The sequence below is a fragment of the Pezoporus flaviventris genome, unplaced genomic scaffold, assembly GCF_033815535.1.
Source record: "Pezoporus flaviventris isolate CSIRO_AGI_PZ_B2104156 unplaced genomic scaffold, CSIRO_AGI_Pfla_v1 ptg000213l, whole genome shotgun sequence".
In the NCBI taxonomy this organism is placed as follows: domain Eukaryota; kingdom Metazoa; phylum Chordata; class Aves; order Psittaciformes; family Psittacidae; genus Pezoporus; species Pezoporus flaviventris.
In genome coordinates this window covers 11,726,606-11,753,091 of record NW_026892761.1, presented here as the reverse complement: position 1 = coordinate 11,753,091, position 26,486 = coordinate 11,726,606, and the positions used below count along the sequence as shown (strand labels likewise).

Below are 26,486 nucleotides of genomic sequence, written 5' to 3'. Positions count from 1 at the left end.
CTGTAACCTGGCACTCTTGTACATTCAAATCCTGATACTATCTCCTTGTTAGGAACTAAAATTGTGAATTTATCCAAAATGGGATCTCATCTCGTCTAAATAATATGGCCTTTGCAACAGTGACCTTTAACAATGGTTATACTCAACAATAAAAGATTTTATGTCGGGAGCCAGTGGAAACAGTCTATGTTAAAATTCTGATCTGATAGCAAGGCCTTTTATTTTCCAGTTTTAGACAAGAATCCTCTGAACATTTCATTTGCTCTCTTGTCTAACACACCTTTGTTTCTTGCTTTCAAAATGAACAGCAGGAAAAGGTAGCTGATAACTTTCTGCAGACTACTGGATTGTCACGTGTAATTAGTAATGCTACCTTTTAAATAGAGGCATAGATTTTAAAACAGCTGGAACTGCCTACAAAGCCTCATTCTTAATAATATATATATATTTATACAACATACCAGTTTTGCACAGATACATTATCACTTTACAGTGGCTGACAGCCCTATGCTTCCCTTCAGCTGCAGAGCTAAAGGCTAAGGGACTTGCCCATGTAATTGCAGAACTGGGGTTGGAACCATGTCCTGCCCTTTGCCGCCTGTTTTGGGGCAGGATCCTGAAAACATCATTAATTCATGTGCTACTTGATAAATCCATTAGTTCAGCCTGGATTAGTCTATTGATCTCCCTAGTGCATTGCCATGTAGCCCTATGATCCCTGCTGAGCTACTGAGATGGAAAAGCTCCCAGACAGGAATGCTGGCAGAGATTCATGCACTGGAGATGATGAGCTCGATCACCAGCTCCTCCCCAAGCTCTGCACCACGTTGGCTTCAACTGGGGAACATGAACAGGTTTGTACAGCTGGGGAAAAACAGGCCAAACGAACCATTTGTGAAGCTCCCACCATCTCAAAGGCCAACTGTGGTTTAGATACGGTGACTTTAAATTGCCAAAGCAGTGCTAGCATCTTGTGCATCACCCAGCGTGGCAGGAGGAGAGCTTCCCAACATGCAGACTGCCTTGTTCGCACTTACTCTCCAAAATAACTACCTTCCTTAAAAGTGGATGGAATTTATTTGATGGCACGTCAAGCCTCACATTTCTTTCTCCATCCTCACACTACAAAGTACCAAATAACGCCCCTGTTTTGAACAAAACTCTGAAAACAGTTTTCCTCATTTACATGTAAACCAGATTGACAAAAACCGCTCGACAGAGTTCAGCTCCTAAGCGAGCAAAACACACTTCACAGCTCTGACTCTGTATTTCTTGGTGAAATGTGCACAGAAGAGGACGTTTTAATTCAGGCACCTGCAATAACATTTCATAAAGAAGGGCCTTAAGCTGATAATTCTGGTTTAGGATTTTCTTATTAACTGCCCACTCCTCATAATGAGTTTTTAATTAAGTTTTCCCCCTCCCCCTAGATTTTAAGGCATATAAAAGCTGTTCGTGTGCCTTTGGGATCTGAAGACACATATTTGGGAAAGGGGGAATTTTAAGAGGACTGAAACTGAATTTTTTTTTGTGTGCTATAATCCCAGTATTAAGAATTTTAACAAGCTTCCCATGAAGCACAGCTCAGCCAGTCTGCACACTGACTCCTGTGCAAACCTCTGCCCTGCAACTGAAATCTCTGTTGTTTCCAGATTAGTCTCAGAATTAGCACACAAGGGGATTTTTTTCTTTATGACTAGATTTGAACACAATAATCAGGTGCTGAAAAACCCTCAGGGTTTGGTCATAAACAGGGTTATTGTTTATATTGACTAGACAGAGCATCTTTGTAGGAGAAAGTCACCGAAGCGTGTTTTATTCTAAAAGTGCTGCTACCATGGTTTAAAGATGGGATATTATGAGCTGGTGCCTTGATGATCAATTTTCATCTCCTTACTGCTATATAAAATGTAATGGCAATGTTCATTGGTGGGGTGAGAGTAAAGAAAGATCTGTGTGCTCCCACCTGCACCCCTGTGCTGTGGTTTCTACAGGAAGGGAATAAGTGCGGGACATGTCTCCACATTGCAGGGGTTGCTGAAGGGCTAAACCCAGATGATTCAGCTGCAGCACTGCTCTGAAGTGAGCAGAGAGGAAACCTGCACTTCCAACCCCCCCTTCTGATGTACTCCCCAGAATCACAGAATTGTAGAATACTTTGGGTTGGAAGGGACCTTTAAAGGTCATCTAGTCGTGAGCAGGGACATCTTCAACTAGACCAAAATCTGGTACTACAGGAAAATGCATCCCTGCTTGCTTACAGTAATTCAGAGCACAGAATGAAGACTAAATTAAATGCTGTGCAATTCATCAGACTTGCCATGAGAAAGAGGCTTCTTCTTGTTTACAGCAAGAAAGTCAAAGTGCATGTAGCAGAGAAGAGAGATGCAGTGAGAAATGGGAGAATACTGGGTTGAAGTGAAGGACTCCCTGTATACTTGTAAGTGTAGGAAGGGAAACATTTCTTCTCTGTTATTTTTTGGCATATTACTGCATTAAGCTGAATGGTTCGAAAAACTCTACCATACTCAAAACCCCTTTCAGAAACCTTTTAACCATTCTCTATGATTTTAGCTCTGCCTGTTCTCTGTGTTCTGACCCTTTCTTCTACAACTGGGAAGTGCTAAGACATCCTGGACAGTTTGAAATACTTGATAAGAGAAAACTCACAGCACTACCAAATCCTTTGCTAAATCTCTTCCCTCCCTCCCCCCAGCATGTCACTAAAGATTTCATAAGTTAAATGTGCTTAATGAAATTCCAGATATATATCCTCTTAAAATGACATCCCCTGGAAGCAACTATTTTTAAGGCAACAGAATATTGAAGAATTAAAATCCTGCCGACCCAAGGAAGTTAGCCAACTTCAGAAGGGGATTTATTTCAGTGCCTTCCTGTAGTGGAGTTACAAAATGCATTTAAATGTCTCAGCCTCACATCAGTGCCCAAGATGCTGTGTATTTTTAAGATAATGAAATAATCCACTACAAATGCGTATTTGCCCGGGACATCTGGCAGATGTGGAGATGTACCTGCCAGGGTTGTGTGGACGTCCTGGATGGTGCTGGGTGCCCACAGTCAGGCAACTGAACTGGGCCCTCCAAGGCCAGGTCTGGCCTCAAGAGGAGAATTAGGATATTTAATACAAATCCCAAAGTAGGAAGAGGCCCACAATCTATACAAAATCATTAAAATTTGAGAGAAATGCTACAGGTGGATAAATGCTAGATAAGAAATGCTGGCATGGGTAGGTACATGAGATACAAGAGCATTAGTGTCTGATTTCTCCTTGAAATTTTATCTTGACTGACACACCAGGGATTATGGGAATGGTGTCTAACCCACACACATGCAGCAGGTGGTAGAGACCACAGTGGTCTCCATCACAGCACATCCCAGAGTAGGAAGGATATTTCTCTGTACATGTTTACTTCTTTTGACTACAGAGATTTTGTCAGTGACACCTGGCTGTGTCACACCTCATTGCACGCACGTATCTCACGTGTGCCCTGGCATCTCCTTCTCTCTAGACAATTCCTCCACAGCACTACTGAAGGCACAGTCTGACGATGTGGTCTACAGCTTCTCCCTCCAGATCTCATACATATTAAACAGGGAAGTAGAAGGAGAGAAGTCCCTGCTAAATGAGACATCGTACCAGGAGATACAGCACTGCCAGCTGTTGCAAATGAAACATCTGATGACTAATGGGTTATAGCAAGTGATAGCTGATAGGTGCCGTCGTACCACATGGGACAGGGGTGGCCTCAGCATTGTACAGGTATCATCTGTGTTTTGGTAATATGAACCTGACTGCATAAACCAGCAAAACAGCAGGCTGGACAATCAAATGTCATAACAAATTATCACCTATCACTATGATGCTGATGATGGATAGACACATGCCTCTCAACGCCATCAACGACAGCTACCTGAAAGCACTGTAAAGAAAGAAAAGCATCCTGCTGTACATTATGGTGGGTTAATAATTTATAAGGTACAGAGGCAGAGGCTGTGCTCTTAAATCCTGGATTTCTACTACTTAGGTACTGAGAAGCAGGGCATGAGCAACAGTGTGGGCTCTACCTCTTTTGTGGTGCTGTAGCTCTAACAGGCTGAGATTGTGCTCTCTAGCATGGAGAGAAGAGGTTATATTACTCTTGATTTTACATTGAGCAGTACACGTGTTCAATCTGAGAGACACCAATAGAGTATTTTTTCCTATTCCCTTTCTTATTTTTTTTGCGACAGAAAACTGGAATCTGTAATGAAACTATCAGTCCCATTTGGTAAATCACTGGTCTTTGGCAATTTTAAACTCCAAAGTCTGAAAAATTCATTACTTCTAACTTCCATCAAGGGTGTTCCTGAAACCAAAATTACTTAATCAACTCAATTTAGCTTCTTGTGTAGACCTAATTCAGAAAAACTTTATCTTCTTGAATTGTTATTGCAATTAATTCCCCCCCCCCCTTCTTTTTCTGCTGCAGACGACATTTCAGTAATTAGATATTTTATAAAAATGAGTTATTCATTCAGAGTAGCTTCACTTTTATATTTGATTAATCATATTACCACTGAGGTCTGGGTTTCGTCTCCAAGGAAAGTTTAATGACCTCATTTTAATCCTTCTTTTAACCACCAGGCAGGTAGCAGTGAAGAGAAACAAAATTATCCTTTTTTTTTTTTTTCCTTTTCTCTCTTTTTATTTATTTTATTTCTTTTTTTTCCAATCTCAAGATTACATTTGATGTCTTTTCTCTGTGACTGACCCATTTACAAGGAAGAATCTAGCTGATTCCAATTAGGTTCAGGACAGAATCAGGCTAAGCAGAGCCTTGAACTGTGCCTTAATAACTAAAGCTCAGTGTGATGGTGAGGAACCAGAACTGTTTCACTGAATGGCAGTAGGTTTAAAGCACTGTACATGATCAATTTGGTGATAATTTGAAAATGAATGCTCTGAAAGGAAATAAACAAAACAAAAGCCACTGTAAATTTAGGTTTTGATTAATGGGGTCTATTAGTAAGAGACTTATATCAAGGAGACCACAATTTTTTATATGAATGCATATATACCCACACTATGTAATGGAATAATTCATATAAGACACAATTTATGTGGGAGTAGAGACTTCGATATTATTGATGACTGCCTGCCTTATATCAGTATCTATCTATGCTTTGAATCTAGCTATATGCTTATCTGTATTTGTGTAGTTGTAGGTATACATCTTTATATCTCTCTATCCATCTTGCAGACTACACTAAGTAGGCTCAAAGGCATTTCATCCTTTCTGTCTTGTGCTACACTGGTGTAAAGACTTAGCAGAAATCACAGAAGGGGCTGATGCTCTTTTTATTAAGACATGAGGAATTTTTGTTTTCCCATAAACTGAGAAATATCTTTCATTTCAGATGAAAGAGGTGACAAAATAAAGAGCAAAAGTTGAGTATCCACAGGAGAGCATGCAGCGTGTCTTGTTTTCCATAGCACGGCATTGAAAGGGCCTCCAGGCACTTAAAGATGCTGTGCTTGGGAAGAGCCACACTGCTCACAAAAGATCTGCACCCCGAATTGGGAGCTCACTCATTCCTTATCAGAATCAAAACTGTGTGGGCAGCACAGTTCTGAAGCTCTGCTGGGCAGGCTTTGCACTTAGGTAGAGATCCATCTCCAAAGGTCAGTTTGATTCAGATGATGTAAGTCACCTCTATCAAGACGTAAATACTTCCCTAACCACGGCTATATCTGGGGCAGTAAAGCTCCTGGCATTTGCATGGCAAGTTCTGGGCAAAGCTGCAACAGGATGAGAAGAAAGAATAGTTTTTGCTTGTGCTCCCTCTGTTTGTTAATGCTACCTCTTGACCTAACATCCTTAGTCTAATTCATTGCTCATGAGAAAGGTTTTCATCAGGAGCTGCAGTGAGAGGCAGAAAGCCCATTTCAATTTATAAACACCCAGTTCTTATTTAGAAACACCAAACTGATATGTAGTTTTTAAGACTCCACCAACTATACATTTAATTGAAATACACACATTATTAAGTAGATGCTCATGTGCCCACATGCTACTGGGCATATGTGATTCACTCGAATATAACAATTTATTTCAGTTACACGGTGACAGCTCTGTAACAACCCAAGCTTCCCTGTGTAGTTTGCCTGAGCTTGGAATATTGCAAGTGAACACAGTCACCTGGGATTTCCCATGAAAGCACAACTGATTTCTAACGATAAAGCCCGTCTTCAGGACTGGTCAGAGCTCCCGAGTTTGTAGAGGAGCCCAGTCCTGTACATTTGCTCACCACAATATTAGGTCTTTCCCCTTGCCAGCTCTGGCCTACGCTGTTCAACTCGATTTCTGCCTCTTATGACAAACGCCTCTAAATTATGCAAAGGGCGTAATTTTGATGATTTTATAATACCACATCATCCAGGCTAATCTATATTCAAATGCCACTGTAGACTTTCTGAATGGCACAGACGTAATGATGGGGACTGTGAGATCTGAATGGGCAACTGCATACAGAAATTGGGCTGAAAATTTAAGACCTTGATTTTTCCAGGCCTGGACATGTGTCCTGGTCCTGGGGGATGGTTAGCTACCCACTCCTACTGTTCTTTTTTCCTGGATCAGTGTGGTAAGACCACGTTTCAGGAAGCCCTTTGAAGGCATCCTGGTCCTTTTTTGCAGTCTGCAGGAAGTCCCACTGAAATCCTGCTCCTGCTGGATTCTCCCTTCACAGCATAAGATTAATTTGTAAAACATAAGCATGCATGTAAAAGGGATTTCTCATAATGCTCACATGTACTGAATGCTTCTGGATACATCTGGCTATAAATGTGCTTAGGAAATCCCAAACCACTGTCAGGCTGACTTGGTTTGCAGTTTTGGTTTCCTACCTCCATTAAACATCCTTTCTCCAAACTAGACCTATTTACATCTTTGCATCGCACTCATTTGGAAGTCGGTATCTTGCAGCCTGAAGGAAAAGCTGAGGGTTTTCTCTGCTGCTTTGCTATTTTTGAACTCTCCATTGAAACCAGAGCTCAGCAGGATTCAGCTGTGGGGCCAAAGGTGAGGTGAAGCTTCACCCCAAGTTTGCCACTTGCAAAGTCACATTCTTACAGCTCACACCAGCTATTTCTGCAGCTCTGGATAGCATTGCTCTTGCATTAGGTAATGCACAGCTATACTTTTGTCCTCAAACAACTGACATCATAAGAAATGCATGCAGAACAAGGAGTACAATTTTGATTTATGCTTGCTTGCTCTTCCACAGTCTTGGCAAATTCACAGAGCAGGAGGACTCAGCCAGCATTATGCCACAGCTGTGAAAAAGGCATATTTGATTCTAAGAAATATTAGAATTCTTGTTCAAGACACTGAAAAAAATCTTATCTGGATTACTATATACAAATTGGGTCAGAAGAAAGATATCTGAGCAGAGCCTGGAGCACAGCAGGGTCAGCAAGATGAGCAGGGGAACAGAAAGCTGTAATGTAACAAGGGGCTGGAGGAGCTTGGCTTGTTCAGCTTCACCAAACAATAGGCACTAGCATATCAGGGTGGAGATGGGAGAGAAAATGGGAAGGAAACATCAACATGAGAGAAAGAAGAGCTATGGTAAGGGCCAACACTAGCATGGCAGTACTGCACTGAGAGCCTGCTTCACTTTCAAATTTCAAAGCATTTCCCAGTGTGGGCTCAGCAGCATTTTCCATGGTACTCAGTGCAGCCAGAATACCTGTCAGACAAAGGTCAGGCATTTTTGGCAGTGCAACGCCAAAACCAGAAAGCTCATTTAACCTGGGTCTCCATGGCATTTTGCCCATGAAGCCACAAGCTCTTCAACTGCAGATTTCACTGCTGGCTGATTCAGCCCAGTACAAGCCTGGTTACTAACTCAGAGTTACTGTAGGAGCCAGAGACGAGTCTGATCTGACGCAATTAAACAGCCCAGTTAAAAAGTGGCAAGAACTGATTTTTCTAATGTACCTGCAACAAGTACTTGCTCCTCCAATGACTAGTGAAATCCACTTCGTAACTAGGTTAATCTTACCCAGCTATACATGCTCTTCTGCTAGAATATGAGCCTCTATGTACACAGGGTGTTATTCTGTACCAGGTGCTCTGCTTTGAGCTCACAGCCAGCCTTTGATCAGATTGTTTTTGCCAGGCCAGCAAGAGTCAATGCTGCCTGGGCACTGTGAGCTGGGAAGCATCCACCCCTGCCCAGTAGTCCATTCTTAAACCTTTAGAGCTGTTCCTAATGTAATTCAGTGCCCAGATTAGCCAGTGAAGCAGCGTGGTGAAGGGGATGTGGTCCTAGAGCTGCCTCTTTAAAACATACTCCACTGGATTCAGCCTTGGAAGAGGAGATTCTCAAAGCAGTGCCAAAGGGCAAATTTTAAAGTAGCTTTAAATAAGACCTCCTAAGGCTCAGGAGCTTAAAGAACTTCAATAACCCAGATTCTTTTTTCCCCTTCCTTTCTTTCCTTTTCTGTTTTTTTAAAGGAGATGTTGATTGCCAGGCAGGTTTTCCCAAGAACCCACAACCTCAACTAATCACAAGCACTTCAGCCCTGCAAAATAATATTTCCCTTACACAGGCTACTATAAAAACAAGTTCTGCACAGTAGGCAAATTTAAAATAACTTTTAATTAACATTTAAGACACAGAAGTCTGATCATGCAAATTCATCTGCGTCTCCTCTCGGCGCCTGATTGTTCCTGATTGAATACGATAAAAATAGACTTTGTATGAGCCAAGTGTAGGCATGGATTTCTTTCACTTCTCCTCCCCTCTGATTATGAATTTCCTTAGGTAAAGTGGAAACCCCTGGATGGCCATTAACAGTATCATGGGTCAGCCTGGAAAAAGCATCCTACCTGATACGAGTTCACTGGAATTAAAGGCATTCCTTCTGTGAGCAAAAAAGATGCTCCCACATTACACAAAATCTCACCCGACACTATCCAGCATTGTCTCAGCTGACTTTTAATCTCTGAAATACTAATTTCACTGCGCCCCCCTGTATCTGAGATGAGCATCTGGCCAGAGGCTCAGCTACAGATCTGTATTAACACGGAGAGAATGCAACTCGCCTGCACATGAGAGATAAATATTTGAAGGGAGGCTGAGGAATTTCCACATAATTAAAACACGTCAGAGGGCATGACCCTGTTAGGAGGAACAAGGGCTCTGTATAAGGGAGGACACACTGATACCAGTTCCATTATCTTGTAAGAGGAATGGAGCCGGTTTCCCCAATAAAGCTTCCTACAAAGCTGTTGTAACACAGCCCTGTCAAAATGTCACTATGTTACACCAGTAAGCAACAATGTCACACGAAGAACACAATGCAAAGAGCACGTTGAAATCCCTTAGCTGTCCACAACAGTGTTCTCTGGGTCACCGTCCTGGACTAAATCATTACAATTGCCCAGAATAGCAGCCTATGATGCTAACAGTGTTTCACAGGATGCTCCACTCTCCTGATGCAGATTTGATTGCTTTCTGATCTGGGACTCATGGATCTCTCGTGAAAGAGAGAGATTTCCTCACTGTTAGCTCTCTGATGCTTTTCAGCATGGCCAGAAAGCATCACAGGTAAGAAAACATTCACCATCACAATAAACAGAGCTGGAAAGGATTACAGGAGATCACCCTCACCGTGCCCCAGCACCTCACAGTTCAACGCAGGTAGTCCTGGTTGTGACTTCCAGGACTGGTCAATGCCCCTTGCTGATGGAGACTGCACTCAAGTTAACAGTTGGCTTTAGTTTAAAATTGCTTTCACTTCGAGACTGTGATTCCTCCCACCTCCCGGTATAATTTCAGTTGGGGCTGTTTCGTCCCCTGCTGTTGTGCAGGATCTTCCCCCAGCCTTTCCAGTGATGTTCTAGAGGGTGTGAAATCCACATCAATCTTACTATTTTCATGTAAGCAAGCAATCTTTCTGGAGTTTTACTGGAGTATCTTCTACTTGTACACTTAAGGACCTTCTGTGTCACTTTATTGCTCTTTTTCCACTTGTTATCTAGCACTACACTTGATCACAGCCCATCTGGTATTTTGGATGTCCATTAGCTAAGACACCTCCACTGGTTACCCTGTCAATGTGGCATTTTGTCACTTGTGTGCCTGTGTCTAAACTTTCACATGGTCTGTGCATGCAGGTCTCTTCTCCCCCTGCACAGTGTGCTCAGCTGCAGACGTGACCTGACTTCCTTGGCCATCCCAGTGGCTGTTTTCTTCTCTCCCGTCCTGTTGTTAAATTTTATGCAGCAACATTAATTCCTGCTGCTGAATCCATGAGCTGTGACACCAGCATGATGCAGTGTCCGCCTGAGCTACATTCTTACCCAGAAACGATTAAGTCTAAACCCACCCTGGGTGAATGACAGGTAATTTAGGAGCACTACAGGGTGGGCCTTTGTATGTGTCTATGCTGAATACGGTTCCTCGAGTTCCTTTCGTCTGGCAGCTTTCCAAGAGCAAACCACAGTTTCAGTTATTCAGCCTATTTTGTTTTTACAACAGCATCTCAATACACAAGTATTCAAAATATAGATATCCCATGTCTCTCCAAACAGTCCCCAGTCTTAAAAGAGACCATGGGCTTTCTTACCCTCTGAGGAGCTGTGGATTTCCTGCAAAGAGATTTCTGCTGGTTTTTAGAGGTGCTAAAATGCAGATCAGCCTATTTGAGGACAGCAAGGAGATTCAGCTCAGATTTATAGAGACAGCCTGATACTGTTCTCTCTGTCAGTCAGGGGAAAACCATATTATACATTCATACTCATGTGAAATACATCCTGCCTATACCAGGGAATATATCAAAGATATTTGTTTCCACAGAATCAGAAAATATAACTGTAAAACACCACTAGTTTTCAAATCTTTATAAAGTCTCATGTTCTACTGTATAAAGCCCTTTGGTTCTCGAAAAATCCTCAATGATTGAAATTAGATAAATAATGCTACACATCAACCCTGCTTAGAGGAAGAGTAGCGTTTTCTAATCCATTTAACACAATCCTATGGGTAATTCTCTTAATGGTTTTTATTCCTTCCACGTGTAACACTCAGAGACATTAAATACTCGGGATTCACCTTAAAGGAAATTTCCATTATCTCACCTGCATCAGATTCAGCTTTGGAAAGTGTTTTGGAAAGGCATTAAAATTCATCACATCGGGAGGGACACTGCCTACCAGAAGGTACTGATGTGCAGGTGTGACTACCCCGACACACTCATCCTGCTACCCAAAGCCTCAGCTCCGGACTTGCGCTTGGAAAAGATCAGGCAACCTGGGTCATCTGGAACAACCTGTGCTTGAATGACATGGCCACTAGATGTCATTCCTTTTTCACTCAAATGCAAGTTAAAGTAGTATTTACCTGGCAGAATAAGGTCCCCCTGCAAACACTAGGAAGCTGGAGTATGCTTATTGCTGTGGTGAAGAGTCCCATGGCCTGAGAGACACAAAGCTCTAACACTGGACGCTACAAAACTTCCCAGAGAACAATCCCATGCTGGAAGGAGAAAGGAGCACACGCCCCAAGACTTCTATCAGATTTTTAGGGCTCTTCACAACTGTATGCATCATACTTAAGAAGATATTCAACGATAACTTTTCAACACAAAGCTCGGTGTGTTCACTATGACAGGTATAAAGAGCATGTCAACCCACCCTATGCACAGGCTGCAGATAGACACCCAGATCTGAAAAACAGCTGGGTCCCCGTTTTTCTCTGGTTCAGGAAGAACTTAGTGGAATCTAGTCACTTAGTCAGAAAATTCTGGCACTGCTCAGGAGCTGAGCACATCGCATCCATGAGCACAGGACCCAATAGCAATGGGAGGGAAGGACCCAGACTCCACAGCTGGCACAGGGCACACCTGAGTCCACGGTGGCATAAACTGGGCTCTGCATGACTGCCTTGAGTTCCGCTACGTATTTATAGTTTGTAAGGGGAAATTTCAGTATTTTGTTAATAAGTATTTGCAGACCCTCTAAGGTGGAATGAAAATTCAGAATAATACAAAGAACAAAAGGATTCCTCAAAGGATGCTCAGTGACTTGAGCACTACACAGTCAGACTTGCCATATTTTTAAAGATTTGGTATCAGTTTAAGATACATCATTTATTGCTCCTTGTAGACCCTCATATGAATATAGACAGTGGATTTCTCATTTATTAGCAATTTTAGAAACCTCAGAGCAGTAGAGGTCTACATGCTATGCACATTTCAGATGGTCTGTGTCTTATCAGAAGGCTGGAAAGAACCAGAGCCTATCATTTCAACTTCCAACTCTTCATTTTTACCTCAACCAGCTTTAAAAAGCTGTCATTTGCAGTCTATTTTTTCCCCATTGTCCCCCAGTAATAGCAACTGGGAGCAGATGAGGACATAATAAAGAAATACTGTGCTAATATAAGAAAGACCTTTAACTGATTAAAACCAGATGTACTGAAGAATGTCTACACATTTACTGCCAGCACACACAGATACATCTGTTAGAGCTGTCAATGAAGTACAGATTTTACTGGATACCTGTTACCATATAGAATATTTACTGCTTCCTTGAAATCATATTCAAGATAGTAAACCTAAAATATCTCTTACTGCTCAGGATTTCACTACAAGTAATAATAACTCTGATATGCCTATAGCCAGTTGTTGTGTAACAACTGTATCCTCTTTGGTGTATTCAGACATCCTCTGTTTACCACGTTATTTCAGCTTCTTTACTCCCTTAGCAAAACTGGTCACCAAATTGTTTTGCTAGTTCATGAATCATTCTTATCTTCCCCCCCCCTCTTTTTCCGCCTGAAAGTCTTTGTTCCACGGTTATCTATCACATTCTTCCTATCTGCCAAACCAGCTAAGAGAGATGAAGGATATAAACATCCATGAATTACAAGCATTATGTGTCCATGCATCATGGCGCTGATGTATCAATACTTACAGTGCTTGTAGTGAATTCGGGTGGGTTGTCATTCACATCTGTCACTGTAATGATTGCTGTTGCTGTGTTTGAGAGACCGTAGTTAAGATTTCCTTCCATATCTGTGGCTTGAACAATGACTATATACTGCTGAACTTTCTGGAAAATGAAAAGAAAAAGATTAGAAATAAAAATGCATCCTGTAAAATGCTTTAGTTTATTTTCCACGTACAAGTGCAATCTTTACGCACACTAAGAAGTTAATCAGATTCCAGATCTTAGTAAAAAAACCCCAGATATTATTGTCTGGGTTTTTGAAGGTATTTTTACAGAGATTGGTGGATAGCACCCACTTTATGGGAAAATAAACATCTTACGGGCAAAATTCCTTGGTCAAAACAGACATTTCTGTTAGTTTTTAAGCATTTTCAGCAACATTAGTTTCTGCCTTCTGAAAACCAGTAAAAATTTTGCTAATGTGTTTTCATCGAAAACATCACTAAGAACATTACACTCCCCAAATTGACAGCAACATTACGTGGCAGCTCTCCAGCTCGTTCTGCTCACACAGTTCGATGCCCACGAAGCATTCTGATACTTAAAATACTCCCCATGTTTCAATCCTTAACACAATCTTGGTAAATAAGGAGAATTTTAATCCAGTATGAAAAACAAAAATAAAAAAATAAAATATTCAGTGCAATAAAGAGAAGTTCAGCAGAACCGATGCAAATTCCTGAGCACCCCAAGCAACCGGGTTCTTAAAGAAAAAGCCTTACAGAGCCAGCCATAAAAATCACCCATTAAAGATCTTCTAAAAGACACTGTGTCAATGTGACTGGAAAACAGACCTGAATAAAACAGAGGAGGGCATCTGAGCTTGCATGTGTGTACATCTCCCTAGGATGTCTCTTGACTTTGGAATATCTGCCCACTCCACAAAAAGCCTTCTCATCTTTAAAACTGGCCTCAACAAGAACCGTTTCATTTGGATCAGCAGAATTTACTATTGATGCCTACTTGTGTCTTGCTCAGGGTATGCAGAGCACTTCCCAGGTGGGTATGAAAGCAAAGATCCTCTCCTGAAATACAGGCAGAGTGATGTGCCAAGAACCAGGAAGGGATACAACAAAATCAGTGTGACTCAGGGCAAAACTACACATTACACTCTCTTCCTTAAGGTTTAAGGTGCAATTACAGATGTGAGCTGGGGTGCAAGGAGCAAGCAGATCTGAGGGCACATCAGAGAGCCTGAAGGGTGTGAAGAACCAAACCGAGGCACAACGTTATGCAGGAAAAGTTTTTTGCAAAGCCAAGTGGAGGGACTTTGCTGTGAGGACAGACTGCCTCGATGCTGGATTGTTTCTGCTCTCAGAACACAGCTTAGGGTCTCGAGGGCTGCTCCTTTCCTGTGCCGATGTTACAAGCCTGGATAAAATGTCAAACGTCCTTTGAAATCTCCAAAGACAAGAATCAGGTCTATTAGGTCTCTCCACTCCTATATAAACATTCTTGAGGTGCTGTAATTGGCTTAATACTATAATTCTTCCAAGTTGCTAGAATAACAGAGATCTAAATTTCAACTTTACCTTGATTCCAGGACTTAACTGACAGATATTAACCTGCTAAATTGACAACCCATCACATACAGGGATCCATCAGCAACTTGCAACTGGAATATATTATGGAAATGCACTTCCATTATCTCTTGCCACCTTGTACAATAGAACATGAGGGAGAAACTATTGTTAGCCTTTGGTTTTCCTCACACAAAGGGTTGCTGTTCACTACTACGTTCGTAAAGCACTGGGTAACTGAAAAACAGAAATGTCCTTACTAGTGAGTGTAATTTCTATTTCATATTTCGCTTTTCCTTTCGTATTCTCTTTTACAGTCAACATGGGAGGCTGACAGAAGTATTCTCTAACAGGCCAAACCCTTGTGAGACAAATTAGGTTTAAATCTTAGAAGAGGGGGGAAAATGTTTAAAAAAAGAAAACAAAACCAGGAGCAATCAGATCCCACATAAATGAGAAAATCAGGTCAGAGGCCCACATGAGAGATACCATTTCAACAGTGCATTTAGATGGCAAAGCCATCTCTAACGTTGCTCACCGCAGTGAGATGGAGACACGTAATTCCCAGCGTTTCCGATGTGATGGCACAGCTGTAACACGTTCATTATTGTAAAAGCTTCAGTACTTCAGCAGCAACTGCAGGAAAAAAATACGTTCCTTCCTTCCCATCAGCTGAGAGAGGATTAAACAGCTTTCATTGACAGGGGTGTTTCTGTTTTAGGATTTTTTCCCCTGCTTTTTGGTGGTTTTCTATTTCACAGCTCATGGATGTGTCCACCGGAGCGAGCTGGGACCATCACGGCAGTGCGCCTCCGGAAAGGGGATGGCAAAGGCAGCTCTGCTTCTGTGCCAGAAGTGATTCCACAGCTCGTGACAGCGTTATCTGAACTCTGAGAACAAGCTGCAGACTGTGGGTAAGGTCACACTCTGTCTGCACTGCACTTTTTCATACCATGACCCAGCCTCTAAACTCCCACCGCCTTCAGCTCCTTTATTCACTTCTCAACCAAAGCATCCCCTGCAAAAATGTATTCTCTCATACAAGAGGGGGTAAGGGACTAGAAAGTCTCATTTAAAAGCTTTGTTAACTTCACAATTTTACTGCTTATTAGATTACACATACTCCAATGACACACACATCTGTGTGTGTGCACACTCACAGACACTGTCTTATTAATCTCAGGTTTACAATAAGGTTCTTTTATTTAATAGAACACCTTTCCTTGAGCATCACAGCAGTGTTAATAAAACCCCACACAAATTCAGAATGATAAATTAAAGTTAAAAGAAAGATTTTATCAATCACATAATACAATGCCAAAAAAGAAAATGTCCAGAATTTAGTGATGTACAAATATACCAGCCACAAAGAGCATAAGGATGGGATGAAAGGAAGGATGGCAAAGGAGCATTGCACGCATGCAAGCCCAATCCTAGTGTGAAAATACAAGGAATTATAGGAGATCTCAAATGGATGGAGTGATCAGGTAGGATTTTTAGGGGAATGCACACATCTCAGATAGGTGCTGTACCTCTCAGGATGCTGGAGGCAGCTGCAGCAATCAGGGACATATGAGAGGTGAGCTGGTGGTGCAAACTTAAGAGACATCACCAAAGTTGCACTGATTTCCATCTGCTGAACACACAGCTTGTGTTTAGAGCAAAAGTGCAATCTGTCATGGAGAATGGCCTTGATTGTACATAAAGTTGTACAAAACACAGATATGTAAATCATAGACATGTAAACCACGGAAACATTTAGGTCAAAAAGACTTCTGAGACCATCAAGTTCAACTGTAAACCTAAGACTGCCAAGTCCACCAAATAAAGTAGTCTTGAGATTTGTCAAACCTTTAGGCACTCAATTGGCACTCATGTCCAGCTCTGAAAGGCTCCTGTGCGGGCATGCAAGAGTGGTGCTTTTAAGTATTTAGTTTTAGTTTATAACTAATTCAATCTCCAGTGAGATTGGCCCCAGCAGATAAAAACTTAGCAATTTCTTTTGTTTTTTTCCTGTAGCTAACCTTTTTGCTCTTGTGCATTAAGCTCATTTTATTGAACTATTCAATCAATTTCAACATGTCCTTCCAATTTGTCACAACATCTCCAGGGGCATCTTAGTTTGTTGTCCTAATATTATTAGTATTGTTACAACTATTAAAAAACAAAATAGGCAGCCACATGCCCCCAAGCACAAGAGACATTTTCTTGATGGCATTTTAATCATACAGAATAATTCTTATATTCTCTTTCTTTACAAAGATGACATTTTAGATAGCACAGGGCAGAAACAACAGCATTGCAGTAACATAAAATGGTCCTAACCCAGAGAAAGGAAATGGTTACTGTATGTTTCCTCTGATGGTGATGCTGTGGAACTAAAGAAACGAGCCTCTGCCCCAAGGGGTCCAGGCTAAAAACCCAGCCACAGTGAAGACCCTGGGAGGCCCAGTGGACAGTATTTTTAATAAATCTAACCAACTGTCACACTAGAAGAATGTAAATGTGCTGCTTAATCCCCATCTTGATAAGTGCAGAGCTTTTAGTCTGACCTAAAAGCTAAGAAGGGCCCTTGAAGGAAAAAATTAGGAAGGACAGAATAATTAAAGAAAGTGTGGCAGGTCTAATCTGTCTGCTCTTCTGTCAATCATCTGATACACTGCCACAAAGAAATACATTGGCTAAATTCCAGAAGATGGGAATGAGTTGAAGAAATCAGTTAAGCTGATTAATAGGAAGTTGATCAAAAGCTTGGTGGAAAAAGAAGTGCCTTGTACAGGAAGAAGTAACAGGTTGGAAGAAAAGTAACCTGTCAAATAATAGAAACTAGATGTGTACAAAATACAAGAACACACAGCAAGGGACTAGCAAGAAAACTCTTCTGGAAGCTGGTTTATCAGACACAAGCAAGGAGGACTGGCATCATGTCCCACCAGCTCCCTGCTGCTGAGCAGGTCACACGTACTTCTGGTGAATCCATAGTCTGCAGTATCAGCTTTGAAGATAAGGCAATATTAATTCCCTGTGCCAAGACTAAGGCCTCATCAGGATGCTGTGCACAGTCCAGGTCCCCTGTATTCGCTGCTAAGCAACCCAGATCTGACCAGATGCTGGCAGTGAAGAGCCCATCACAGGAGAAGAGCCTGAAAGAGCTTGGCTTGTTTAGTCTAGCCAAATGAAGGCTGATAGCAGATATGATTGCTGACTATAAATACATCAGGAGGATAAACACTAGGAAGTCAAAGGAGCAATTTAAACTAGAGGACAATGTTGACACAAGAACAAATGGGTCTAAACCGGCCATGAATAAAATTAGTCTGGAAATTAGTAGGTCCTTCACCACTGAAGGAGTGAGATGCCGGAGCAATCTAATACAGGGTCTGAGGAGCAAAAATGTTCAAAAGAATACATTAAATTAGGGATAAAATCCTTTTGGTCTAGGTAGAATTTATGACAAATTGAGCTAAATCAGAACTTGGATTGCTCAGCATTCACTGTGTACAAAAAACTTTTTAGGAAGAAAAAGAATAAAACCCCTTTCAGTACAAACACCACAACACGTCTGTGTGAAAATGGGTTAAGACTTAACACTGATTGATACCAGTGAACCAGCCCATTCTATCCACACAAAGGAGAAGGTGTCTCAAAGAAAATTACAGTTATTGCAGGAGGCTCTTCCCATCAAGAGACAGGCTGGCACGAAAGACAAATCCCTGGCTGAGCTGAGCATGGTCTTGCCAAGAGAGGTAATAAACAAAAGTAAATCATATCCAGAGAGAGAGTCTAAAAAGAACAAAGTATTTCAAAATGAAGTTCTAGTAATGAAGTGCTGTGATCTCAATTTTCAAATGTGCAAACACAGTGTTTTTAGGAATGTGGCTGTTCCTGGTTTACACATGCAATTATTATAAATCACACAGGAGCTGGGTAACTGCATGCTGAAGTCCAGAAACGCAGTAATTATGTGATTAAATTAATCTGCATTACGGACAAAAGGTTTGCAAAATTAGGACCTACATTTTCAAAGCTCTGTACAAATATTGTTCAATTAATTACCACTTCCTGAAAATGTCTGACTAGCTAATTTTAACATTGTGTCTGGTAAAGCAAATAGGATTACCAGGATGTTGCTGCAGGATGTACGGAGTAGGAATCTATTGGTGAAGGAGATAGAAAATCTAAATCCTATTTCCTCCCATGGTTATCCTCCCATCTTCTTTGTATTTATGTGTTTCTGCATCTCCCCTCACTCTTGCAATGCCAATGGGAAGAATATAGGATGTTCTGGATGTTTTCTAAACCGTTTCTTTACATGCTACTGAGGTTTTGATGCTTACTTTCTTTGGTACGAGACTGTTGACAGTGAAGACAGAAGTAATAAATATTGTACTAGAGCCAGGAAAGCTGATCTGAAAACAAACAAACAAACTCCCCCCAAACATTCACTAGACTTCTCCCAGAAGATCTAACTAGCCCTCATTTAAACAAAGCTCACAAGCGGATCTTTTAAAGCATTTATCCCTTAATACTCCCTACTTAGCCATAGCTAAATACAAACACAGATTTCCAGAGGAATGCTCAGTGCAGAAGGCAGCTTTCACAGAACAACCAGAGCACCCGACACCTTTCCCAGCTCCCCCTCAGAGACAGCGGCAGTGGTGAGTGAGCTTCAGCCATGTGCCAGAGTCAAGCAGAGCCTTTGATATAACTTGACCTTTTCATTTCTTACACACAGCACAGCATTATGTCATGTATGCAGCATCCTTGGCAGACATCAAACCCTGGGTCTGTGAATCTTAATGCACAAACTGCTGCTGCCTGAGTTAAAAAGACACAGTTTTGCTCCATCTCAACCTCTATACAGGACCAGCTACTATCAGAGGCGTTCGTGCTTCTGCTAGGGCAGGGTTGGAACAAGGGAGGAGACCCCAATTTTTAAACTAACTGTGCTTAGTGCTGCACAGTCATGAACAGTGAAGCAAACAGGTTTATCTTCTCCATCTGGCTAGGGTTATATTGACTTTTCTTATAGCACTGCATAGTGTTTCCCATCTGTGGTGATCTGGCATATTAGATTTTATGAGGTACCTGTGATTGCATTGCTCCTGGGGCAGTGCCTTGGTCTGACTCTAGCAAAGGACAGCTCACCTCCTGCAAACAGGAGGTGTTAGTTAAGCTGGCTTTCTTCCTTAGCAAAGGTGTCAATGTGAAACATCTCAGGCTTTGACATGCAGGTCAGACCCCCTGAATTCCTGCTACCATCTGAGCAAACCTGCCTTTCATCCAGATATTGACGGATGCCTTCAGCTCAGGAAAGGCCTCACTTCACCACCCACAGCTCCCCAAACCACACCTCGAAGCACATTCCCAGCTCTCCCATGCCATTAAAACTAAGCCCAGCAGCTCACACCAAAGCATTTCAGCATTGCACAGAGAGCTGGAGGCCAGGGAAGCTGGCACACACCAACCAAACACCCATGGGAGATGTTTCGCTGCTGTTCTCAAGGGTTGAAGCATGCTGAAGACCATCCCCAGCTCACACACACTCCACTCTCATGCGTGCTATACTTAACTGGAAGCTACAGAGGAGGCAGGAGAGGATGACATCTCATGCTAACCCTCTGCCATCATCACTGTGTGCATGACTCAGAAAGGAGGAAAATATTTACCAAGGAGTCTGAAGAGCACTTCTAGGGCTTGCTCTGACTCACTGGGTGTCTTCACCCACACCACCAGGCTGAAAGGGCTGTTCCACAAACCTTCAGAAACCAGCTTAACATATGCCAAGTCTCTCTGAAACAAATAAAGGTTCAGTGGCCACAAGCCAACCCCAGGATTGGCATCTGGCACTGCATCTATATTGACAATCAGTCTGTAATAGCTTTTCACCTGGCAGCCTGATTAATGACCATCAATTGAACTCTTTAACACTTTCCCAGAGCACCTGAGACTTGTAACCCACCTTATATAAGTAATCTATTTCTCTTTAAAGCTACTCCACTTTCAGATAGTATTTTAATGTGTTACAATTTACACATTTTAACCCATTCAGGACCAGCAGACACATCAACTCTTCCAGCCTTTCCAAGGGTGGGTGTTTAATCTCCCATGCAGGTGTAAACGGGACCTGCTCCAGCTCAGCAGCTATTTTCTCTTCTCTGTAGCAGCTTCTGAAAGCAAAATAGCTTCTGGTGGTGGCTACAACACCCAGCAATAGTGAACTGAACTTTTGTATGAAAGCATGAGGAAGTGCTCTAAAAGTCACCAGGAAGAAAGCGAATATGATCTTTTCATCACAAAGAGGTTATAACATCAAAGAATGTTGGAAAGCCTTTCAGGAGTCACTGTTTGGCCTTTCAGTAGTGTGAGACCAAGCAGTTCAGTGGCTGTTGCCCCTAGTTGCCTTTTTTTCTGTTATTCAGGCAGGGAAAGTGGTGGAAGTGGAAACCTTTCCAAAGGCCATGCTGGGTACAGAGCAGACCCTAGCAGTCACAGTGCAAGCCTTCCACCACCCTGGCTGTGTGCCCCGGGACATACAGGACAGAAAAGTGAACCAAACTGAATTGCTCATCTGCCTAATTTCATTGTGAGAGCCAGGGAGTTGTGAACAGCCAGCTCCAGGAGCTGTGTTACTGACTGAGACTCTCATCTCAGAAAGCGATCTGCTGGTTGTCAGGGATAGAAAGTGAAGCTTAGAAATAAACACTCCAACACTAAAAAGCCCAGAAACAAAACCAGACCCCCCCCAGCAGAAAAAACGGTAACAATGACCAAGGATCCTGGTGGATCACTCTCATGAGTTTCTTAATGCTAGTGCTAGCAATGCTGTGCATAGGAAGGGCTGTATTCAACAAGAACAGAGATGCTTTTGAGTGTGATATGCAGCAACCACATTCATATGACATACACATATAGAGAGATATCTGTATTCTGTATTTTTTATAGTGAGTTTTATTCCTGAGGGATCAGACACTGAGCTACCAAGATTTTGAAGAAACACCCAAGCTGAAACCCCACTGTGGTGGAACACATGAAGAATGCCAATGCAGCAACTTCTGCCTGAGGAAAGGCACCCACTGGAAAAAACATCCACTAAAATAGCCAACTGACCCAAAGGCACCATGCAGAAAGTTTACCACGCTCTGAACCCCAGCTGGCCAGCACACACAGCAGCAACATGGTTTGAAGTATGCTGTATACAAGGTTAATAGCAAAGTTGGGGCTGTTTAACCTGAAACGTGTTCTAGATTTCAAGTTGCAGAGGGGGGGGATTAGAGGTCACAAAATCTTTTAGCTTATGTTTGAGCACAGACATTTGTCAAAACCTGAATGTAGTTGCTTAAAGAAATGTTAAGCCCAAAGAATTGTTTTCGTATCTGAAATAGTGCTTTAAAATTGTCCTCATTCCCTATAGCTCATTCAAAACGTAAACAGGACTTCAATACTTCAGGCTGTGGTAGTATTTTCCAGTTTCAGGAAGTTTTATAACATGAACATAACATTTGTTGGGATATTTTGGGTTGGGGTGTTTTTTCTGACAAAAAGAACACCAAGCCTGGAGCAAACAGAAAAAAAGGACTGGGCTGTCTTCAGAAGATACATATGAAAAGAAAAACACCATCAAAAAGAGGCCAATGTTCTGAAGCATTTCTTTTCTAGTCTTAAAATGTTTCACATTCTGATGCTGCCACTGAGGAACCTTATAGATTTTTTCCATGCACCGCCTACTGAAGCTCTTCAGGTGCTATGGGCTGACTTCAAAATTATTAATGGAATTACTATCAAAATTATTGTCAGAACTCTGCTGTAACAGTGTCTCTGTCCTTGGATAGTATCAACTTTGCTGTTTAGAAAGACTGACAGTTAATAAGCCTCTCATAGGTTCTCTCATCTAAGGCCAAAATTAGAACCACAGAATCATTAGAAATGGGTTACACCTCACTCTTCAGTGATACCAACTGCAGATTAGACAAAGTCCACAAGGAAGCAGGAGGGAAATGAATTACATGCTTCTGATTGTCCCCACTTATAGGCATGCAAGGGGGTGGCAGTGAGCTGGTATGAGCTACAAATACATTTCATTTAAAAGAAAAAGAGATATGACAAATATATTGTACAATGTATTTTGATTCTGACTACAGCCACCGAGTGGGTGCCAAAACAGAGCAGGGTTGTGATTAAGGCTGCGGGCTGCAGTTCAGAAGACCTGGATTTTGTCTGCATTTCCCAAACACTCCCCAGGTGACCTTTAGTAGGTCATTTAATTTTTTCCGTGCCTCTAAGAAATTGAAAATAACACTTCAAGATGAAATTAAACCACTTTCTTATCTCACAGTGATATCGTGAGAATAAAAATCCATTAGCTTGCTGAAGCATTCAGCCACTCTGATGAGGAGGGCTGCAGAAGTACCCATCTCCAGCACCCTCCCCTCTGGTGGCATCTGCACTGGGTACTGGTGCAGAAGTTGTCATTCTTCGGCATCTTTGCAGAATCAAGAAGCAACTCTGACCCATCAGATGCTGCTCTCAATTCCCATCAAGGCTTTGCAGGCTTTATGCCCCAAAGATGCCAGGTCATCTAGCAAAGCACTTAAAAGGGGGCCTGCGGAATAAGCCTTCTAACATTTGGCTGAGGCAATTTTTGTAAAACCATGAAATTACATTTGCTTTCCTTGGGCAGGAAGAGATGAGCTATAGTTCAATGCCTAGGTGGTCACACAGCAGCCATTGCTGCTGAGAGGTGCCCTTTGGTAAATATGCCAGCACTAAATTGATGCTGCTTCCAGGCTGTGTCTGCCACTCTCTGACAAAAGGAATGAGTGTTGAGAGACAGAAAAAGTCCAAAAACCCCAGGCAGACCACAGAGAAGGGAAAGTAAATAGCAATCTGAGAAACAACTCTTAAAGTGAAAAAATGACCTTCATTGGATTTGCGCAAACTAAATTCTTCCTACAGTGAGTAACTTCTTGGTGATTACCCAAAGGCCAGGCTTGAGGAGAAAAAAAAAATCCTAGTTATGTCCATTGCACTCTTATAATCCACAAAACCTTTGCTGTCAAATGCTGCCAGAGCAATTTAATAAACAGGGAGAATGCCTTAATATATTCTGAAACCTGAAAAACACCCATCATTAGCCCCACATGCTGTTTTCCTACTTTCTGTGCTTTAAGCCATTTAGCTGTTACAGCTCTTTTTCTTGTAAGTCTGACTTCTGTTTTCATCAGCCTGATTTGTTTTCTGGTATATCTCGCTTGATTAAAAAGAGGAAGAAAAGCCTTTCACAATTCAGGTAAAACTGCCTTCTTCTTTAAGCTCTGTCGAGCTGGAAGCTTGAAAAAGATCATCAAGAAGATCAGTGTAGGTGAATAAATATTCATAATATTGCTCATTATTTATACTTGGACTCATTTTTGCAGATAGGCTTGAAATTCCACACTCACGACACCATTGCTATAGTCAGACTTCTTTTTTATTCTTAGGAGCATGAGTTTTTCTAAATCCTACCAATGCAGCAATTAAAAAAAAATCAATGTAATATATTCAACATAATATATGCAAACCATTTCCTCTAATCCTATGCATATACACATGGTGAGTACAGCACAAAGATCCTGGATTTTAAAATTAATGGCAGTCAGGAGCACAATACAAGTCCTGGGAATCTGTACTGTGTTGACTGTATGGCCTAGATGAAATAAACTAACTTGGTGTCACTTGTTATCCATTGATAGGAATTATGTTAAGAAAATAGCTTGGCTAAGTCTTTGCTACCTGTGTATCATCTACGCCTTCACCATTATAAATTGAAGGAAACATCCAAACAGTGAAGGAGCAGGGTATAGTCAGAAAAGACACTAATTTAGATTTAGCAGACTAAAAGGTTAGTGGAGAATAGTCAAATAACTGAGAAGAGAGCAATGCAAGAATCTCCCTATTGTATTTCACTTAAAAGCTGTGTTACCCAGTATGGATAGGGTCATGTTGTGTCGATCTGCTGAGAGTGTGATTGACAGAGTTACTGGAAAAGAAACTCAATTTGGTTGTGAAGTTAGAAATACTAATGGGGGCTTCTGTCAAAACCAGCAAATTGCTTTGTTTCCCTGGCTATGCTCTTCCAGGTGCTGTACACAAATACTACAAACACGATCAACTGGCCAGGTTAAGTCAGTGTAGACTTGGCTGGAAGACCAACCCCTCATTCAAAAGCCATCACGGGTACTATGCCTTGTATGCACCACTAATGTTTGGTCTGCTAGACCAGCACCGGGCATCGAGCAACATGGGATATACAGCAAAAAGTCCTGCCTGCCTCCTCCATTGCCCTCCTCTCCAAACTTTGACTCTCAAACTTAGTTTTGGTGATGATGTCTGCATCTTTTGGGTTCAATTGCACTCAAAGACTCAGCTGAGAGACACTGCAATGAGGCATGAAACACAACTTCTGGTCACTCAGAAGCATTGTAAATGCCTTTTGAAGGAAGTGATGCCAACTTGACAGAAGCCCAGCTTCAGTGGGACTTCACCATCCTCCAGCATATGTGTTTTCTGCTTTGGAGAGTAAAGACCTGTACAACTCAATATAGTGCCTGCTCAGAAGGCTTCAGACGAGAGATAACAGTGGGGAAGTGAGGAACAGGAATGAATGACTTCATGATAAACTGAAAAACTGCTGATAAAGTAAATCACTGAGAAGCCAGGCTGGCAGAGTGCCACTGTGAGAATTCGCTGTGATGAGCAGGGATGTTTTCCTTCCCATACTGGGCCTGTCAGCTTTAATCAGATCTCCGTTAGCAGAATCACTGTATGTCCAGGTGAGACTACAAAGAGAGCAATCATCATCCAGGAAACAAATTGCTCATGTCAGCAACAGGAGGAGAAGGTCTGGTCAGAGTAGTTTTGTAGAAAGTGCTCCAGAAGAAGCATATTAATATTCAAAGTGGGAAATGTAAATGCCATGTTTATTAATTTCAAAGAGGAGGGGGTCAACCAAGAAGAATTTCTGATAATCGTAAGATTTCCCAACTGTACAGGGTGACCTTTGTCAGAGCAACTTGGGCCCTTTCTTGGGACCGCCTGTAAAATGAGGCTGGAGCAGTAGCCACGAGCCATTTCAATAATTGAAGGCAGAATTTAATTTTCTTAGATCAGAGCCTTAATCAAGCAGCATTTAATTTGTATGCTTTTTGTCATCTAAGGGATCTTTGCAAGTGTCAAAGGCCTTTAAGTGACCAGGAGCAGGTTCTACCTTACCAAGGGAAACTTTATATAAAGGAGTGAGCACCACTGAAACCCCCTCGACAACCTCCCAGGTTCCTGTAACACGGAATTAACTTCAAATTGCCAGAAGGGATGAAAGAAGAACTTGTCAACCACCTTTATGTGATGAAATGCAATTCTTGCGGTTATAAAATTGGAGGAATATAGCAGTTTCTTGGCTATTAGCTGCAAGAGGGAGTTTCAGTATTTCAGTTCTCTCCAGTTCTAGCTATGTTTACCCTTAGAAAACATTTACGTACAGAAGGACTGAATTTCACATAAGAAGGAAAATGACCCTGAATTTAGTATCCTGCATTACAAAATACTTAAAAGTAACAGACTGAAATGAAAAATTGCAAAGCATAATTCTGCCAAGATAATTAATCCTTGTTAACCCATGGCCTGATCATACATGATGCTGCTCTGATGAACTTACTGAAATGCTATAAATAATGCCAGCATATTTTATTTTCTTTGTAGGCATAAATATTGACAAATTCATATTCATTAAACTTTTGTGGGCTGGGAATTACCCCTATTTCTCAAATGGAGAACAGGCAGAGGAATTAAGACAAAATTATTCAGAGACAAGCTGGGGTATGGATTTGCAGTGCCTTGAGTGCCTTATTTCCTCCACAGGATCTGTTTCCATGCTCCCCTTCACCTGCAGTAAGCCTGTGGTACCTGA

At 41.7% G+C, this 26,486-nt stretch overlaps 1 protein-coding gene across 5 annotated transcripts in view; it reads right to left on the bottom strand.

The window, feature by feature from the left end:
* Positions 1-26,486, bottom strand: part of CDH4 (cadherin 4) — a 458,588-nt gene that overhangs the window by 31,701 nt on the left and 400,401 nt on the right. For all 5 annotated transcript variants that reach the window (XM_061441907.1, XM_061441909.1, XM_061441910.1 and 2 more), the window contains one exon: positions 12,987-13,124. In XM_061441907.1, coding sequence (XP_061297891.1) covers positions 12,987-13,124 — 138 coding nt within the window. The remainder of the gene's footprint in view (positions 1-12,986; positions 13,125-26,486) is intronic.